The sequence below is a fragment of the Lithobates pipiens genome, unplaced genomic scaffold (genome assembly GCF_037356315.1).
Source record: "Lithobates pipiens isolate NorthernLeopardFrog02 unplaced genomic scaffold, aLitPip1_a1.2 Scaffold_8, whole genome shotgun sequence".
Lineage (NCBI taxonomy): Eukaryota > Metazoa > Chordata > Amphibia > Anura > Ranidae > Lithobates > Lithobates pipiens.
Genome location: NW_027507903.1, coordinates 564448528 through 564465530, shown reverse-complemented (window position 1 = coordinate 564465530; position 17003 = coordinate 564448528). Strand labels below are relative to the sequence as shown.

The 17003-nt window shown below is 42.8% G+C and overlaps 1 protein-coding gene across 4 annotated transcripts in view; it reads right to left on the bottom strand.

Annotated features, from left to right (window-relative positions):
• LOC143960998 (serine/threonine-protein kinase N1-like) overlaps window positions 1–17003 on the bottom strand; it is a 189785-nt gene that overhangs the window by 50910 nt on the left and 121872 nt on the right. For all 4 annotated transcript variants that reach the window (XM_077470094.1, XM_077470093.1, XM_077470092.1 and 1 more), the window contains exons 11-13: window positions 8447–8561; window positions 8118–8172; window positions 7949–8004 (exon numbers count right to left, since the gene is read on the bottom strand). In XM_077470094.1, coding sequence (XP_077326220.1) covers window positions 7949–8004; window positions 8118–8172; window positions 8447–8561 — 226 coding nt within the window. The remainder of the gene's footprint in view (window positions 1–7948; window positions 8005–8117; window positions 8173–8446; window positions 8562–17003) is intronic.

Below are 17003 nucleotides of genomic sequence, written 5' to 3'. Positions count from 1 at the left end.
CAATCCTTACCTGTATTACCTAGTCATAGAACCTGTGTAAGCTCTATATGTATGTATGTATGATATAAATCCATCCAAATTATACCTGACCAATGCCAATTTTTATGGGTTTATTCAAAAAAGATGAAGCAAGGTGGAATGTGTTACTAGCAGGAGACTTCAGCAAAGGATTTCTCAGGATTGGGACAGCAATCACAGGTGTGGGTGGCAGGAGAAGTAAAGCCGCGTACACACGGGTGGATTGTATGGCCTACTTAGTCCGCCGAAACACATTTCAGCGGACAGTCCGCTCGTGTGTGGGCTTCAGCGGACTTTTTCAGCGTGCAGTCTGGCGGACTAAGTATTTCGGAATTTCCGTAATACTGTCCGTCGGACTCGCATTTCAGCGGACAATCCGCCCGTGTGTGTGCCAGTCCGCCGTACTTTTGAAATGAGCGGACTTTTCCCGCCCGGAGAAAAGTCCGCTCATTTCGAGCGGGTATCCAGGTAGGCGGGGCCCGCGAAGGAGACGTCGCTGGCCCCGCCGCCTGGTATGGACTTAAAGGGGACCCCCAACGCCGCAAAAAATCGGCGTGGGGGTCCCCCCCCAAGTCCACAACAGACCCTTGTCCGAGCACGCTACCCGGCCGGCCAGGAAAGGGGGGCGAGCGAGCGCCCCCCTCCTGAGCCGTACCAGGCTGCGTGCCCTCAACATGGGGGGGTGCCTTGGGGAAGGGGGGGCCACGCGGTCCCCCACCCCAAAGCACCTTGTCCCCATGTTGATGAGGACAAGGGCCTCTTCCCGACAACCCTGGCCGTTGGTTGTCGGGGTCTTCGGGCGGGGGGCTTATCGGAATCCGGGAGCCCCCTTTAATAAGGGGGCCCCCGGATACCGGCCCCCCACCCTATGTGAATGAGTATGGGGTACAATGTACCCCTACCCATTCACCTGTAAAATAAAAGTACAAAAAAAAACACAACACACGAGATAAAATACTTTATTGCACAGCTCCAGGGGTCTTCCGTCTTCGGGGGTCTTCTCGCCGGACTCCTCCGCTATCTTCTTGTAGCTCTTTTACTAGCGGAGGAGTCCGGCTTTCTTCCTCGCCGCCGGCCTCTTCTCCCGACTTCGGGGGTCTTGTCCCCCTCTTCGGTTCTTCTGCCGGGCCACCGCGCCTTCTTATAGCTCTTTTACAGGCGGTGGCCCGGTCTTCTGTCGCCACCGCCTTCCGTTCTTCTTCTTCTTCTTCTCCAGGAGATGTTGCCTCGACGATCTCTCCGGCCAGAATGCCAGGGACGCACTGCGCAGCCACTTATATAGGGACAAGGGGCGGTGTCACATGGCTTTATGTCACATGGGTTGGTGTCACATGGTGACCCCGCCCCCTTATGATGTCATAGTCCCCATGTGACATTAACCCATGTGACCAACCCATGTGACATAAAGCCATGTGACATCGCCCCTTGTCCCTATATAAGTGGCCGCGCAGTGCGTCCCTGGCATTCCGGCCGGAGAGATCGTCGAGGCAACATCTCCTGGAGAAGAAGAAGAAGAAGAAGAAGAAGAACGGAAGGCGGCGGCGACAGAAGAACCGAAGAGGGGGACAAGACCCCCGAAGTCGGGAGAAGAGGCCGGCGGCGAGGAAGAAAGCCAGACTCCTCCGCTAGCAAAAGAGCTACAAGAAGATAGCGAAGGGGTCCGGCGAGAAGACCCCCGAAGACGGAAGACCCCCGGAGCTGTGCAATAAAGTATTTTATCTCGTGTGTTGTGTTTTTTTTTGTACTTTTATTTTACAGGTGAACCAACGGCCAGGGTTGTCGGGAAGAGGCCCTTGTCCTCATCAACATGGGGACAAGGTGCTTTGGGGTGGGGGGGGGCGCGCGGCCCCCCCTTCCCCAAGGCACCCCCCCATGTTGAGGGCACGCGGCCTGGTACGGCTCAGGAGGGGGGGGGGCGCTCGCTCGCCCCCCTTTCCTGGCCGGCCGGGTAGCGTGCTCGGACAAGGGTCTGTTGTGGACTTGGGGGGGACCCCCACACCGATTTTTTTCGGCGTTGGGGTTCCCCTTTAAGTCCATTCCAGGCGGCGGGGTCAGCGATGTCTCCTTCGCGGGCCCCGCCTACCTGGAGACGCGCTCGAAATTAGCGGACTTTCCTCCGCGTGTGTGGGCGAGTCCGTTCATTTCAAAAGTAGGGCGGATAGTATGGCGGACTTAGTACGCCGTATTAGTCCGCTCAAAAAGTGGTGTGTGTGGTCAAGTCCGTTCATTCGAAAGTATGACGGACTGTCCGTCGGATTGTATGACGGACTAAGTAGGCCATACAGTCCGCCCGTGTGTACGCGGCTTAAGTATATGATTTTTTTTTTTACAGGTACATTCTATAGGCATGTTTAAGTGTTGAAACAGAATGGCTGTGAACATACATGTATGGCAGCGCAGTGGCTTAGTGGTTAGCACTTCTACCTTGCAGCACTAGGGTCCTTGGTTTAAATCCTAACCAGGACACTATCTGCATGGAATTCCCTCTATGCTTTTCTTGATCTCAAAAGACATGCTGTATTGTTAATGTATAACTAAAAATCATTTTTATTAAGAATTTGGAATAGAGTAAAGAGGGTTTAACACTCATCAGGTTTTTATTGCTGTCTGTGCCTCATCAGGGAGATTTACTCTCTCTATTTCTCCTGTTTGCCATTATCTCTAAAAGTGAAAGAAAATGATAAGTTTTGGGTTGTCCCTAGAATAAGAATAGCGGGGAAATCTTCCAATGGGGACACAAGTTCTGGTGACAACCAGGAATTCCCTCCCTTTGTAGGGATTTCTTCTCACTTCCTATTTTCGCAATGGAACAGGATGTTAAGGGAAATATTCCCAATGGAACATAGATGGTAAAAAAGACCTGAACAAGGTTATAACCTCCCTTACTCTATCCAAAATGACAACAAAAGTTTTGCCTTTAGTTCTACTTTAATTGGCCCCAGTATGTGAGACCTTAGTCTCTATACTTGAGGGCACGGAATAATGTAAATATACAATATGTAACACTGTGGGGTTGATTTAATAAAACTCGAGAGTGCAAAATTTGGTGCAGCTCTGCATAGAAACCAATCAGCTTCCAGGGTTTTTTTTGGTCAACGCTTAAGTGGAGAAGCTAAAGTTTGAAGCTGATTGGCTACCATCCAAAGCTGCACCAGACTTTGAACTCTCCAGTTTGAGTAAATCAACCCCATTGCGTAAACTGATGAAGCTATATAAATATGTGTGAGATAGGGACCATAGACTTTAGGCTCCTTGAAGGCAGGGGCTGACTTGAAGGTACAATATGTAAAACTCTGTGTAAACTGTTGGTGCAATAAAATTACCTGTAATAAATATTTAGCTGTTTGCCTGGAGTTCCCCTTTAATGCATGCTTTCTCTTCTCTTCTAACCTTTTGAACTCTATGAAGGCTTGAGTGAGGGGTTTGAGATTTTAAAAACATTTTTGTATTACTAACAATGAGATATAAGCATCACAATTTGAGGCCAATTCCCAAAAGTGTAATGCCTGCTGTATTTTAATCCAGAAAGGCCTGAAGCAGGGCTTAAAAATGGGGACAGGGGAAGCAAGGAGATGTAGGGTTAACTTTTAAGATCAGGAGATTAGAGGTTTTTTACCAGGATTGGATAATTTGTAGATAGTAGGAGGGTCTACAGGAAGCGTACAGGAAGCAGTTGGAAGCAATGGACGAGGAAGAAACTTTCCACCCTCCCACCGTGAGCTTGGATCGGTTCTCTTGGTGGCCATAGTGGCCTGGCGGTTGGGGTCTTCGGAGGCTTCAAAATTTACAGTGATGGCTCATATTAGGGATCCATCTAGGTATGACGCCCCCTGTTGAATCGCAGATAATGGTGAGTTGACTGGGAAGTGGAAACATTGCGGTATCTGCAGACAGTTGGGATTGTCCCTGAGCCACGGTGATGTGGCTGGGGACCTCTAAGTAGCACGCAGATACAAACCTGGTGTTGGTTATTTTGTGCCTCCAGAGAGTGGCAACCTTCATGTTATTGTTATTTCGTGTTATATATTGGTTGTTTTGTTAATTAATGTCCGCTATGGCCATATTTTTCACCAAAGTGGTGTTGGTCTGGTCATTTTGTAGAAGGGGTAAGATTGGTGTGCATAGCGGTCCTTTTAGTGAGTGGCAGATAATATCTGTGGTACCCTAGCCATGTGTGTTATTTGCAGATTTTTATGACCCAAATGACTACAGAGATGGCTAGAACCTTGAGAACTGTTGTTTTTGTCCTTTGGAGGGGCTGGCTGTTCTACGCTCGCCACTTTATGTTGCATGTAGCAGTTTATATACCAACTACCAAGTCAGTGACCAACACCAAAAAATGACAATTCCTCTTCCACTGAAGTGGCTGCAAGAATCTGAAATCTGGTTTTCTTTATTAAATATTAAAGATCTTTGTCTGATGTTTCTAACTTTTTGTACTTAAGAATAGAGCAAAAGTTTGAATTTACAAAGATTTACATATACAGAGATTAAAGGAATGAGTTCTACAAATCACATTTATGGTACAAGAACAGTGCAGCAATTTGGGCCATAATTTGCGTCTATGTGGAATCTGCCAGCTCAGCAGTAATGCAAAATCCAGTAATAGCATGAATAATACAGTAGAGGAAAATTTCTAGATGGCATTGGGTATATAATGTTTGATAATAAATCAAGGTGGCATAAGAAGAGTAGTGGAATGATCCTTCCATCAGTATAAAGTAATCTAATGTATTGCTATGAGAGTATCTAAACAGACATTTATTGCTGAGCATCTGTACCAAGGGAACCATACTTTTATCTTTTGATCAGCTGATCAGAGGAATGGAGCAGGTAATATCCTCTGGAAGGCTTCTGCTGTACAAGCAAAAAGATTGGTGGTACCCAAGGGATGCCTAATCCTGGAGACTACCAAGCTCCATTTTTCAGTGCTAAGCAAAGACACCGTATATTGAACAATAAAGGGGAACAAGGACTTCATGAACCATGGGCCAGCAATGTGCATGTCATCATAGGAGACAGGCATCTGTAGACAAACAGGAACCGCAGTCTTTTCAAAGTTTATCTAAAGTCAAAACATTTTTATTTTTCACTTTGAATAGAGGAGGAAATGGTAAAAAAATGCACTTTTGCCATCTGTGTCCCACTATGAAAATTAGCATAAAAAAGTGACCCTAATTGTATATTTCCCATCTATTTCTGTTATGGACAAAACTCGACATTTTGGATTTTCCCTCACATTCAGACCTCTTGATATTTGTCACCAGGAAAAAAAAGACTCATGTTCACACTGCTGCGATACGATTTTTATCCGACATTCAGTGCGATTATGTAGTGCTACTTGGATGCAACTTTGATAAGGTTTGTATCCTCTATGTGGCCAAAATTGCACCGGAACTGCACCAAAGATATACAGGAACCATAGATGTGAACAGCCTATTGCATTAGGGCGTGAACCCCAAAGCTCTAACACAGATTTAGCCTTGGCTGGGAAGTGCTCTGTGCTGAATGCCTTCCTGTTCATTCACAAACTGAAGCATCATAAACACAGTATACAATGCTTCAGGTATAAATGAACACAGTGAGTGATTGGCACCGATCACTCGCTGTGTTCATTCAGAAAAGGAAGGGGCTTAATTACACACTTCCCCTGCTCTCCATCCTGAAACATACCCTCTTTGTGCCTGCAGCAGCATTCAGAGGGAGAGGAGAGGAGGGAAGATAGCAGCTCTGTGGGGGGGGGGGGGGGGTAGGAATGGGCAGCAGGGGAAATCTGCATCGCAGGGGGTGATTAGGGTGTGCCCAGGCACACCCGGCTCTCCCTGTGCGCACACCTTTGACAGGAACCTTTTCCAAAATCATGTGATTTCCATTGTCATGTGACACAGTGCGACTCAAGTTGCATCTGAAATCGCAAAAGTGTAAACCAAGCCTGAATCTTCATAGCAGGGACAAATAAAGCTAAACTATTGTTAAAGAATTCAAACTCCTCACCGCTATCCAAAAAAAAAAAAAAAAAAAAAGGGTTTTAGTATTGAATACACTTTAATCTTTAAGATATATTTCTGAAAGGGATCAGCTTAGGGCCTCATGCACACTGCATGTTTGTTCTGCTGCTCCCAGAGGCATTCAGAGTGTTTTTTTCTGCCTCATCTGCATGTTAGCCTATGAGTCCATGCACATAGATGTTTAGAGGAGTTTAGAGGCAGGACCCCCCCCACACACACACACACACGCACACACGCAGCCAGTACATCCAGGAGTAGCAGAGTTTTTTGCAAAAAGAAACGTTTTGACGCACCTAAAAACTTATAAGCGCTAGGTGCATTTAGCACTTCAGTATGAATTCATTTAAGAGGTCAGAACAAATTCTTATTCTGGCCAATGAAATGAATTAACACTCAAGCGGCTGACACGCCTAAACGCACCAATATGCCGTACCCCAGTTTGCAAGCGTCAAGCCTTTATTCTGCCAAAACTCAGCTGCCAGGAGGAAAGGAGTCTAGGACGTTAGCAAAACATCCAGTGTACATGAGGCCTAAATGGTAAGTATACCTTGTGTCCTACCTAGCACTCCTGACCTTTTCTTTTCCGTTTTTTATTTTCTTTTAATAAAAATGAGTGCAATAATAATAATAATAATAATAATTATTATTATTATTATTAATAATTAAAATGTATAAATATTAAAAAGTTATCAATATCCTACTTAAATGTTATTTTCCTTCATTATACATTGTATTACCTTACCATTTTTTGTGTAACCAGTTAATATAACATTACGTTATCTTTTATATAACATTACTTTATCTTTACATTATCTTATCCTCTTGTCCATACCATGGAGCTTTTTTATTTTATTTTATTGCTCATATATTAATTTATATATTTCTGTTATTAGTTGTAACTGCTTTTTGTATGTTTTCCTTGCATTGTAGTATTTCATAATTCTTAAATTAAATGAATGCGGAAAAGAAATAATAATAATATAATTACCGGTATTTGGTTTTAACAACTGTCTTCTTAAAAAAAATATATATATATATATATATATATATATATATATATATATATATATATATATATATATATATATACACACACATACATTGAATACACCTAATTCTTCATCTGTAATTACATGTTTAAAGCTAAACTCCCGTCATATATCAAATGCATGTAATCTAGTTACTGTATGTATTTGTAGAAATGTGTATGTAATTAAATGTGGCTTTAATACAGTTAGTATAATTACCTGAGCCTGTCTGTATATTAGCGTTCTGTAATCCCTTGCAAAACAGAACTATTTATAAAAAGAAAATATAATAAAAAAAATAGAGAAATTAAATTGGATTTGCAGTCCATAGTGATCGGTTGGGTTCCTTTTTCCCATTTTCCTAGACAATAAACAAGGAAGCCTGAGTGGTCACCATGGGCTCCACCATGGACTCCACTTTTGTTCTTGTTGTCATTTTTCCATTATTTGTACAAATAGCCCCTTAGAGATAGAGGAACTGCAGGCCCAGCCAATTAGGCTGCATTTCATTGTACAGTGCCGTCAATCTAACACAGGGAATATGCTTACAGAAGGAGAAAACACAGAGATTATCTAATCAGTGTGCTACTGTTCCATTGCTAAACAACAACCCAAACAACAGGCTTGCAGGCAGGAAGGTGTAACTGCTGTACTCCAGTGACTGTGAAAGTGGTGTCACCATGTTTATTATGCAGTGTGGCAGGGGTGTATCGCACACCTATTGGAGGGTATAAAACACACATACTGTATACGCCTTTGGACGCCTCACTTGAACAGCACCCTTTGTTACATGGACCCTGTCAGGACTAAGCCAATAAAACCGTGACAACAGTGGGGGTGTGCACCTGTGTGTGTTTTGCATTGATGAAGGGGCATAAATAGGTAGGTACTGACCGTCTTTGGCTGTCTTTTCTTGTGGCTGGACTTTCTTTTAGCACTGGACTATCCACCTATTAAATAAATAACATAGGTACAAGGAATTTACACTGTACAATGTAAAAATGGTCATAGAGATAATTATTGCCCAATACGCAAGCTTTTGCCTATCTCTTTCATCTCTTACCGTATCTTTTGGTTCTTGATTGGGTTCCAGTGTAAGAGACTCCAGACGCAGCTCTCTAACAACCAATCAGAATGGAGGATGAATGATAGGAAATATATGATGGCCAGAAAAGTACACATTTGAAGCACAGATCACAGAGCAAACAAAGGGTGTTCCCTCTAATAGGAGATGACTGGGAAGCAGGCAATCTTAGAAGAAATAGGCTAGGGAGTAAGTTAACAAAAGGTAAAAGAAAGCTTCGGGGACACCAGGAGAAACATGACATTTCTAGGAGGACTGCAGATCAGACACAGCAAGAGAGACAGTTAATGTAAGATCACATGACTCACGCTCCACGCTCTGCAGGACTGTACCCTCCAGTGCTGGCAGGAATAGCTCTGCGCAGGAGGCGGAGCCATGTTGAGGGGTCGATGTTCATCTGTCGAGCACGGAGGAAAGCCTTGCCTGGGTACAAATGTCAGTGAAATACAGTTACACTAAGACTGTAAAATGTAAGGTAACCATAGCAGTTTACGCCATTTAAACATTGGGGATATTTCCCATCACCTCCTGTCCTGAAGACACAACAGGAATTGGGGAAAAATCTCTCCAAAACAATGAGGAAATCCTTTTTCTTCGGCTCTATATGAACATTTCCCAGTGTAATGTCCCTTGTGAGCGATACCTTAACCACTTCCATACCGGGCCTATTCTGGCACTCCTCTCCTACATGTATTAATCATAGTAGCGAAAGAAAACTGCGCCACACAAAAAAATATAAAAATAAAAAATATATAATGTATATATGAAAACAAATACTGTGCAATCCAGTGAAAATCTCAGTAATATTGAAATGAATAATAAACAATAGACAACGCGGTGACGTCACTGCACATCCGCCCAGACGCGTTTTGTCATCAAACAGACGTTCTCAACAGGGATAAAATCATTTTGATTTTATATGTTCATATACTTTTGATACATTGTGAGTATTATTTTAATTTTAATAAATTTTACATCTGTACGGTATCACACTATGGTCCTCTGTTTCTTTTCCTGTGGTTAACGATCTTGGCTGGGCGCACATGAATGCTATTTGTTTGTTACCATCTGGTAAGCGGCTTTTATATCGGTGACGGTATCCACTATTTGTGTGGAGCACAGCGGTGGTCCAATAAGGACATTGGCATATGAAGAGTCTGTTTATTCAAGTTTAACATCACTCCTCTTCTACACCTATGAACTGAGATAATCATAGTGCAAATATTGTTTATTGTTTATTTCAATATTAACAAGTCACTGAGATTTTCACTGGATTGCACAGTATTTTTTTCATATATACATTGTTTAGGTATTTCACCATTAATTTTCAATTTTTTTATTTCCATTTATATATTTTCAATTTTTTTTTTTGTGTGGCGCAGTTTTCTTTCGTTGCTATTTTCACTGTGTTTATCCCACATTTCTGCTGCCTATTTCTATTTAATTTATGTTTTTAGTGTTAAAATTACTTCTTTTGGTCAGCGCGGTTTTTCTTATTATGTAAAAATCATATTTTTTTGCTAGAAAATTACTCAGAACCCCCAAAAATTATATATGTTTTTTTTAGCAGACAGCCTAGGGAATAAAATGGTGGTCGTTTCAACTTTTATGTCACACGGTATTTGAGGAACGATTTTCAATTTCAAATGCTTTTTGGGGAAAAAAAAAGTTTCATGAATTAAAAAATAACAAAACAGTAAAGTTCACTCCGTTTATTTCATATAATGTGAAAGATGATGTTACGCCGAGTAAATACATACCCCAATGTTTAAAATTGTGCACACTTGTGGAATGGCGTCAAACTTTGGTAATTAAAAATCTCCATAGGTGACACTTTAAAATATTTTATAGGTTACCAGTTTAGAGTTACAGAGGAGGTCTAGTGCTAGAATTATTGTTCTCGCTCTAAAGCATGCGGGGATACCTCGCATGTGTGATTTGAATGGTGTTTACACATACGTGCGTGACTTTTGCTTCTGTGCGTGAGCACACGGGGGCAGAGGGCGCTTTAAAAAAATTAGCTTTTTCAATTTTACTTACATTTTTTTATTTTTACACTTTCTATTTCATTTTTATTTTTTTCACTTTTATTCCCATTACAGGGAATGTAAACATCCCTTGTAATAGGAATGGTGCATCACAGGTCCTCTTTATGCCGAGATATGGGGTCTTTAAGACCCCAGATCTCTCCTCCAGGCTTGAAGGATTGAGTTGAAATAAAAATAAAAAAATTTGAAAAAAATGAACGATCTCTTTCTTTTCAGCTGAGAGCTTGGCTTTGTTTACCTCCGCTGGCCGGACATGAGGTCACAACGTCACGCCCAGGCCTCCGATGGTCATAGAGATGACTGGTGGGGATCATCTGGTCACCACAAATCTCTATGATCATCGTACGGCGGTGGCGATCGCACGGGTGAGCCCGGAGAAGCACCGGAGGACAGCGGTGGGGGGTGTCTCCTTCCGCCACCTGTAAGAATGATCAAGCGGCTGAACTGCCACTATGATTGTTCTTGTGGTGCACAGAATCACTGGCTCTAAAAGATGATATCTGAATGATGCCTGTAGATGCGCCCATCTTTCAGATAGCCAAAGACCTCATATGATGTTCTTGGGCTAAAAGTGGTTAATAACTGTTATTACTTGAGCAGTTTGCATGGCTGATAGTTGTCAAATGTGGCTGTAAAGGCTCATTTACATGTGCAAAGAAATTTAAGCACCCATTAACAAATCCAATGCATTAATATGCTTTTTTTCGTGATTGTGTTGCGTTAAAAAAAAAACTTGCCAGGTGCCCACTCTGTGTTGGTTTTCTTATTGTATGGATTTTTGCATTATTATCTAAGCTAGTAAGGATTTCTAATTGCATCTCAAATGTGCAGTAAACACCATAGGGGCATTTGTGATGCGTTTGCAGTGCGTTTACACTAACATCAATGGAAACATTTGGGGAGCGGAAAAGCCTGGCAACTGACACATGTTGGGTCAGTTTTGACACAACATTAACACAACCATGGGTGCTGCAATGCGCACATTTTTGACAGGCAAGCTTCAAAAAGGCTCATGAATCATCTGCTTTTGAAGCTAGGGTAAACTTAGGCTCGGTTCACACAGGGGCAACACGACTTTCGGAGGCAACTTGGACATGTTTGGACGCGACTTGGACGCGACTTGGACACGACTTGGACGCGACTTGGACACGACTTGGACGTGACTTGGACGTGACTTGGACGTGACTTGGACGTGACTTGGACGTGACTTGGACACGACTTACAACACTACTTTAAGTCGCCCCAGGCCAGGCGACTTCCCGTGGCCAATCAGAGAATGAGCTCTCAGGGGGGAACTCCTTTTGAGAGCTGATAATTCTCTGAGAGTCGCCTCCGTATAGACGGAGATCCGACTTGGAGGCGACCTCCATTGAAATCAATGGGTACCAGTCGCCTACAAGTCGGATTGAAGTAGTACAGGAACCTTTTATGAAGTTGGAGCGACTTCAGTAGTGTGCATTAAGACGGCTCTCATTCACTTACATTGATTTCTACATGTTGTGCCACCTGAGGTGACTCGAGGCAACTTTAAGTCGGATCTGAGTCGCCGCTGTGTGAACCGGCTCTAACAGACATATTTGGTCCCAATTTAGAATTCAGTGTGGTTCACAATAATGTGATTACTTTAAGAGCCGGTTCACACTGCGGGCGATGCGAGGCGACACGACTTGCCTCGCCTCGATCTGACAAGTCGCCCCCGTTCTGTACAATGGAACCGTTCTGAGAGGAGCGACTCGAGTCGCTCCGACTCAGAAAAAAGGTTCCTGTACTACTTTCGGGCGACCTCGGGGCGACTTGCATTGACTTCTATACAGAAGTCATCTGCAAGTTGCCGCTGAGGTCGCGGCGAGGCAAGTCGGTGTCGCCTCGCATCGCCTGCAGTGTGAACCGGCCCTTACAGTTTTAAAGGCTTCATTCAGAAAAATAAATGTTTTTAGCTTGCAGAGGCCACTGCTGCCTGTAGATCACAGTGTGACATTGTTTAATGCTATAATTGTGTGATAAAATTATAGTATTAAAAAATAGATATTTGAAAAATTATACATATACCGTACAGTATAGATTTTTTTCAACTTGTCATACTATATTAAAAACACAGAAGTGACTTTTTATTTTGTGTATCACTCTTCTTCTTATAGGAACTTCGGAACTGAATTTCCTTTGGTATGGTATTTTCCGATTACTCTCACCAACAGACTTTTATGTTTTGTGTTATATGATATTGTGGATTTATACGAGTCTAGCTGTGGGTGATAGCCATTGAGCAGACTCGCTACCTCTTCCACTATTTGATGTCATCTTTTTGTACTTTCAATGTTGTTCCAAATAAAAAAAAATGAAAACACTAAAAACACAGAAGTGTTTTTTTTTTGTTTTTTTTTATTAAACCCTTCATGATGAAAGTTAAAAAAAACTAATACTTGAACACAGTTTTGGAACTTTCACAAGTGATAGATGAACTGAACTTATCGCTACTACTATCTTGTTTCTTTTTTAAGGCCACATTGGGTTTTCATTTAGTGGTAAATGTAAAGGAGATCTCCTGATTGCTTTTATCATTAAAGGAAAACTGGTAAAAGATAAAAATTTTCAAATATATCTTTATATTTCTTGCTATTACCATATCCTTATTTATTTTATTATCAAAGGAAAACTGACCAAAAATAGTAAAATATAATTTTTTTCAAATGTAACTGTATATTTCTTGCTATTACCATAACTTACCACCAAAGAATCACCCAAAATAAATTCCAGTGCGCCTGACAATTGCAGCGATACCAAATACACTCTATTACCAAAAGTATTCGGATGCCTGCCTTCAATGCATCTGCAGCTATAACAGCTTCAACTCTTCTGGGAAGGCTGTCCACAAGGTTTAGGAGTGTGTCTATGGGAATGTTTAACCATTCTTCCAGTAACGCATTTGTCAGGTCAGGCACTGATGTTGGACGAGAAGGCCTGGCTCGCAGCCTCTGCACTAATTCATCCCAAAGGTGTTCTATTGGGTTGAGGTCAGGACTCTGTGCAGGCCAGTCAACTTCCTCCACCCCAAACTTGCTCATCCATGTCTTTATGGACAGATCTCCATTCTGACAGGAGAGACGAGAAAGATTTGCTGTTTCTAGTGATCGGAAACAGCAATCTCTCTCCTCCTTCAGTTAGTCCCATCCCCTCACAGTTAAAAATACCTCCCATGGAACACATTTAACTCCTTGATCACCCCCTAGTGTTAACCCCTTCCCTGCCAGTGACATTTACACAGTAATCAGTACATTTTTATAGCACTGGTCGCTGTATAAATGTCAATGGTGCTAAAAAAAGTGTCCGATCTGTCCGCTGCAAAGTCGCAGTCCCACTAAAAATCACCGATCACCGCCATTACTAGTAAAATAATAAAATTATAATAAAAATGCCATAAATCTATCTCCTATTTTGTAGACCCTATAGCTTTTACGCAAGCCAATCAATATACGCTTATTGCAATTTTTTAACAAAAATATTTGAAATGGAGATCCGTCTGTTTACATTGACAGATCCCCATTCTGGCTCTCTGTGGAGCGATCACAGGTGGCCTGCGGACATCGCAGCCGCTGGACACGCGCATCAGCTCTGGCTTTGCATGCCTCCCATAGCTCTTAAAGCGGCCGACGTACACCTACAGCCGTTGGTGTAGCTGTGCCAACCTGCTACATTATAACGACAGCGGCTGGTTGTCAACAGGTTAACAAATTTTCCAGAAATTCTAAAATTCTAAAATCCAAATATTCGGAAATTTGAAAATCGAAAATCCAAAAATTTGAACTAAAATCCAAAAAGTCAAAAGAGCAAAAATCCGAAAATAATAATGAAAATCTGAAAATTAGAAAATCTGAAATAATAACTAACTAACTAATAATATCTATTACTAACTATTGAATTATAGGTACTAGAATTTCCTTTCAAATTTGGCTGTTAGCGAATGACTAAAACAAATTTATCCGAAGTTACAAATTAACCGAAATAACGAATGCCACATCTAAACGAATGGAACATAACAACTTAATAATAATAATAAATATGTTTTATTATTATTCTTTATTATTATTATTAACCACTTTCAGACCGGACCATTTTGCTGGTAAATGACCAGAGGTCTTTTTACACTTTGGCACTGCGCTGCTTTAACTGGTAATTGCGCGGTCATGCAATGTTGTACCCAAACAAAATTTGCGTCTTTTTCTTCCCACAAATAGAGCTTTCTTTTGATGGTATTTGATTGCCTCTGCGATTTTTATTTTTTGCGATATAAACGTAAAAAGACCGCAAATTTTGAAAAAAAATGATATTTTCTACTTTTTGTTATTAGAAAAATCCAATAAACTCAATTTTAGTCATACATTTAGGCCAAAATGTATTCAGCCACATGTCTTTGGTAAAAAAAAAGTCAATAATTGTATATTTATTGGTTTGCGCAAAAGTTGTCACATCTACAAACTAAGGTACGTTTTCTGGAATTTACGCAGCTTTTAGTTTACGACTGCCTATCTCATTTCTTGAGGTGCTAAAATGGCAGGGCAGTACAAAACCCCCCCAAATGACCCCATTTTGGAAAGTAGACCCCCTAAGGAAATTGATAAGAGGCATGTTGAGCCCATTGAATATTTTATTTTTTTGCCTCAAGCGATTGAATAATGACAAAAAAAAAAATTTTTTTTTTTTTTACACAAAGTTGTCACTAAATGATATATTGCTCACACATGCTATGGGCGTATGTGAAATGACACCCCAAAATAAATTCTGCTGCTTCTCCTGAGTATGGGGATACCACATATGTGGGACTTTTTGGGAGCCTAGCCGCGTACGGGGCCCCGAAAACCAAGCACCGCCTTCAGGCTTTCTAAGGGCGTAAATTTTTGAGTTCACTTCTCACTACCTATTACAGTTTTGAAGGCCATAAAATGCCAAGATGGCACAAAACCCCCACAAATGACCCCATTTTAGAAAGTAGACACCCCAAGCTATTTGCTGAGAGGCATGTTGAGTCCATGGAATATTTTATATTTTGCCACAAGTTGGCGGGAAAATTACAAACTTTTTTTTTTTTTTTTCACAAAGTTGTCACTAAATGATATATTGCTCACGCATGCCATGGGCATATGTGAAATGACACCCCAAAATAAATTCTGCTGCTTCTCCTGAGTATGGGGATACCACATATGTGGGACTTTTTGGGAGCCTAGCCGCGTACGGGGCCCCGAAAGCCAAGCACCGCCTTCAGGCTTTCTAAGGGCGTTACAGTTTTGAAGGCCATAAAATGCCAAGATGGCACAAACCCCCCCCAAATGACCCCATTTTGGAAAGTAGACACCCCTAAATTTAGGGGTACACTAGTGAGACTAGGTAATAAATGGCGGGTGCCCTGAAACTATAAAAAAATAACTAACCAACCAGCGTCACCTGTAACAGTTATATGGTGATCACTGGTGAAAGGGTTAACTAGGGGGCAATTAGGGGGCTTTATGCGGTAGTATATGGGGGTCCCTGGCGCTATAAAAAGCTGCAGCGAACCTAAATACCTACCTGCCTAACTAGCGTCACCTGTGACACTAATACAGCGATCAGAAAAACGATCGCTTATTAGGCTGGGTTCACACTGGAGCGATGCGGGAACGCCACGAATGCGCGGCGGGTTCCCGCATCGCATGCCTCCCGGCGGCAGTTCACACTGCCCTATGCGAACTGCTGGGAGTGTCAGTGAAATGTTACTGACACCCCCAGATCAGTTCGCATATCGCAGTGCGATCTGCAAACTCGGATCGCATGGTGTGAACACCCATGCGATCCGATTCTGCTGCGGGCCAAAAAAAGGGTCCCGTGCGAATTTGCGGCGGGTGCGGCGAATGGCTGAACTCGAATCGCACAGAGATCGGATGTGATTTGCACTGCAGTGCGGTGCGAATCACATCCGTTCTCATAAACCGCTGCAATGTGAACCCAGCCTTAGTGACACTGGCGACGGGGGGTGATCACGGGGTTAAACCTTTATTGGGGGGGTTAGGGGGGTACCTTAGAACTAAAGGGGGCTAACCCTAACTGCCATAACAGTTATTAGTCACAAATGACACCCGCCGGGTGATCAGGGGGTTAAACCTTTATTAGGTAATAAATGGTGGGTGCCCTGAAACTATAAAAAAATAACTAACCAACCAGCGTCACCTGTAACAGTTATATGGTGATCACTGGTGAAAGGGTTAACTAGGGGGCAATCAGGGGGCTTTATGCGGTAGTATATGGGGGTCCCTGGCGCTATAAAAAGCTGCGGCGATCCTAAATACCTACCTGCCTAACTAGCGTCACCTGTGACACTAATACGGCGATCAGAAAAATGATCGCTTATTAGGCTGGGTTCACACTGGAGCGATGCGGAAACGCCGCGAATCCGCGGCGGGTTCCCGCATCGCATGCCTCCCGGCGGCAGTTCACACTGCCCTATGCGAACTGCTGGGAGTGTCAGTGAAATGTTACTGACACCCCCAGATCAGTTCGCATATCGCAGTGCGATCTGCAAACTCGGATCGCATGGTGTGAACACCCATGCGATCCGATTCTGCTGCGGGCCAAAAAAAGGGTCCCGTGCGAATTTGCGGCGGGTGCGGCGGGTGTGGCGGGTGCGGCGGGTGCGGCGAATGGCTGAACTCGAATCGCACAGAGATCGGATGTGATTTGCACTGCAGTGCGGTGCGAATCACATTCGTTCTCATAAACCGCTGCAATGTGAACCCAGCCTTAGTGACACTGGCGACGGGGGGTGATCACGGGGTTAAACCTTTATTGGGGG